The sequence below is a fragment of the Lactuca virosa genome, chromosome 1 (genome assembly GCF_052849685.1).
Source record: "Lactuca virosa cultivar CGN04683 chromosome 1, Lactuca_virosa_CGN04683_v6, whole genome shotgun sequence".
Classification (NCBI taxonomy): Eukaryota; Viridiplantae; Streptophyta; class Magnoliopsida; order Asterales; family Asteraceae; genus Lactuca; species Lactuca virosa.
In genome coordinates, this window is record NC_136426.1 from 24926211 (window position 1) to 24929775 (window position 3565).

The 3565-nt window shown below is 39.6% G+C and overlaps 1 protein-coding gene across 1 annotated transcript; it reads left to right on the forward strand.

Moving 5' to 3' along the window:
* The first annotated feature begins 1188 nt into the window (after positions 1 to 1188).
* On the forward strand, positions 1189 to 2841 carry LOC145153513 (transcription factor TCP15-like). Its single transcript, XM_079075480.1, has 2 exons — positions 1189 to 2656; positions 2744 to 2841. The coding sequence occupies exon 1, from the start codon at positions 1413 to 1415 to the stop codon at positions 2586 to 2588; it is 1176 nt and encodes a 391-aa protein (XP_078931606.1). The 5' UTR covers positions 1189 to 1412; the 3' UTR covers positions 2589 to 2656; positions 2744 to 2841.
* The last annotated feature ends 724 nt before the right edge of the window (positions 2842 to 3565 follow it).

Below are 3565 nucleotides of genomic sequence, written 5' to 3' on the forward strand. Positions count from 1 at the left end.
TAAAAATTGGAAATTCACCTGGTGAATGAGGACGGGTAGACTAGAGTGAACACGAAGAAGACGATCGAGTGGGTCTTGACATGTGTCGTCGCCACAAGTCGTAACCAGATCTTGTTGTTGGGTATCGAGGTTTGATTTCAGAATTATCTGATTATCATAAGCAGTCGATTTTGGAATTGTTTGAACTTTGAGTATTAGGAATCTGATAGGGATTTTAGGGTTTGCATAACCTCGGTAAAAACGGATCTCATATAGTTTAGGCTTCATTGTAGATGTGGTCGTCGTGGTGTCTGACAGTTGTGGTGCTTTAGGGTGAGGAAGAATCAGTTGATGGGTGAGAAAGAAAAGAACGAGACATTTTTTTTATTTTGTCTACTGTTTTAAAGAGGAGAAAACTAGGTTAGATGAAGTCAAAATAGTTACCATAATTAAAGGAGAGTATTTGTGGAAATTAGTTATTCTTTTAAATTGAATTACTAAATTATCCTTATTAATTTTTTTCCTGAATTCTTATTGGTGCCTACAATCACACAGTAGTTGTCAAGAACATATAAATCTCTCTCTCTCTCTCTCTCTCTCTCTCTCTCTCTGTGTGTGTGTGTGTGTGTGTGTGTATTTGGGTGTTCAAAACTGTATATCCGAAATTTCGGATATCCAAAGTTCAGATATCCGAATTTTGAAAAAGCGATTCAAATATTAAAATCGGATATTTGCAATTGTTGATTTTCTATTTTTTTATTTTGTTATTAGCAAATGTTAATCAAGTTAAAAGAACCCATTTTAACCGTATGTATACATTTGTGTTTGTCTATGCATGTATTTTTGTATGTATGTGGGTGCGTTCTTGCTCAAAGTGATTAATTTTCATTAACGTTAATTGCCTACATTAAATATTCACTACAATAATGGTACGAGAAAAATATAGAACATTGTTCTTTGCATTAAATTAAATGGGTTATAAATAAATCTTGTTAAAGGAAAGGTGTACGTATTAGAGTTAGCTGTCGACCAAGAAAAAAGATTTATTGAAGTTGAGGTACCTTGTTGGATAATTTTAAGTGATGGTAGACTGGGGACTGGGGAGTAACGTGTAATTTGGCACACTTATGTTACGAACTTTGAATTTCACCTTCGTTTTATTATTATTATTTTCTTTTAGCTTTTTAAAGCTCACCCATATAATTCTCATTCATTATCTTTGTTCCTTAAGGCTCTCTCTCTCTCTCTCTCTCTCTCTCTCTCTCAGCTGCAAACATCAAGTGCAGACAAACTCAACTCCATTTGAGAATCAGAAAGAGACGGGAAGACCCATACAAGAGAAGAAAGATCAAGAAGGCTAGAGAGGGCGTGTGTTTTTTCCAGGTTTATGTGTGTGAATCGGTCTGTGTGTTTATATTTGATCACCTGTGGTCATGGATGGTAGTACATATGATCATTTCCACCACAGACCTAACTTTCCCTTCCAACTACTTGAAAAGAAAGACGACGAAGTTTGTTCCTCCTCCGCCACGGATGCATACCCATCACTTGCAATCGCCACCGACACTAATAAGAATAACCTAAATCCTATGGTTCGATCCAACGCCTCCACTCTCCTAACCTCAACCGCCGCCGCTACCTCATCCACAGAGCTTTCAAAGAAACAACTCCCTAAGAGAACTTCAACCAAAGATCGACATACAAAGGTTGACGGCCGTGGCCGTCGCATCCGTATGCCAGCGCTTTGCGCCGCCAGGGTTTTTCAACTTACTCGGGAACTAGGACACAAGTCTGACGGAGAAACCGTCGAGTGGCTACTTCAACAAGCCGAGCCCGCTGTCATAGCAGCGACCGGCACAGGCACCATTCCGGCGAACTTCACTTCACTCAATATCTCCCTCCGAAGCTCCGGGTCCAGTATGTCGGTTCCTTCTCAGCTCCGATCCACTTATTTCAACCCTAATTTTACTCTCCCACAAAGAAGAAATCTTTTTCCGGGAATTGGGCCGGATAGTTCGTCAAACCTTTTGAATTTTGGATCCACGACGATTCTAAATCAGATTATACAAGCAAAAGAAGAATTACGAGATAATTCAGTGAAGTTATCAGAGTCGCCGGAGGAGGGTATGGGAAGGAAGCGTAGACAGCCCACGGAGCAGGATTTATCGTCGCTCCACCAGCAACAGATGGGAAATTATCTACTTCAGTCAAACTCCGGAGCTATGGCGGCTAGTCACACATCAATACCTACAAATTTTTGGATGGTCGCTAATTCTAACCAACAGCAAGCCATGGGTGGCGACCCTGTATGGACTTTTCCAAACGTCAATAACAGCACCTTATACAGAGGCGCCGTTTCTAGTGGGCTGCATTTCATGAACTTTCCGACGCCAGTGGCGCTTTTGCCAAGTCAGCAACCGGGGATTAGCGGTGGCAGTGGTGGTGTAGGCGGAGGTGGTTACAGTGAAGGACAACTGAACATGCTTGCTGGGTTAAACCCATACCGGCCTATATACGGTCACGGGGCATCTGAACAGCAACAGAGTGGCTCTCATGACGGAGGCCGTGGTGGAGATGATCGGCATGACACGACCAGCCACCACTCGTAGCTGACTCCCGCCACCGGTGGTTAATATTGCGTTAGATATTTGATATGTAAACACTAAACACACGTGAGGTTTGATTTGTTCCTCAATTTTGGAAATTTAATTTTTGGTGAATTTTTTAATTTCATTTTGTGTGACAAAAATTATAAACGTATCAGGATTTTGATGAAGGGGTTGAGAAAGCCATTGGTAACACAGTGTACTATCATGGTATTATATTATTATTATTATTATTATTATTATTATTATTTTGAAACGATCTACTCCTAAATAATCATTTATATCTCCACCAAGAGTTGAACTCGGTCTCGAGAGAGTCTCTCCACCTTTGGTATTATATTATTAAGAGTAGATTTTTTTAAAGAAAAAAAATTGCACTTGTCGTCCGATCTTTAATTATGTGGTCCTTATATTTAGACTTTGTTACAATTTTGGTCCATGTATAATATGAAATTAATAATATTCCCTTTCAAGTTTCTTTTCTCTAGTTCTTTAATAGATTTGTAATTAAAACATAAGAAATGAAAACTAAACCCTATCCCTTAGCTAACCGTTCTCGTCTCCTACCCAGTAGACACTGTCACCACCACCACTACCAAAACCCACCTTCTATCACCACCACCCACAACCAATGTTTGGTTCTTAGAAATAGTCTAGAATTATACACTCAATTTCCTGCAGAAACCTTTAATCTATGATGCATGGAAACGCCATTCAAGTAGCCGTACCCGTATCTGATACTTGGAGGAAACGGAAACGGCAGGGAAACGGTAGGAAACATTTCCTAAACGTATCAAGGGTTTCAAGAAACGTATCGGATAAGTTTCCAACAAAGTTTCCTATTTTTTTCTTTTTTTCTTTTTTTTGCATGGGCTTCTTTAGTCCAAATAGGATAATGGTGTAATGGGCTATACGATATTACCCTACAACTATTAGTCTTTTACCGATCGCTGTCTCCCTAAGTCCTTAAATTTTTAATC

Bases quoted from the DNA above. Each gene is read 5' to 3' on its own strand.
- LOC145153513 (XM_079075480.1), top strand. From the start codon at position 1,413: ATGGATGGTAGTACATATGATCATTTCCACCACAGACCTAACTTTCCC.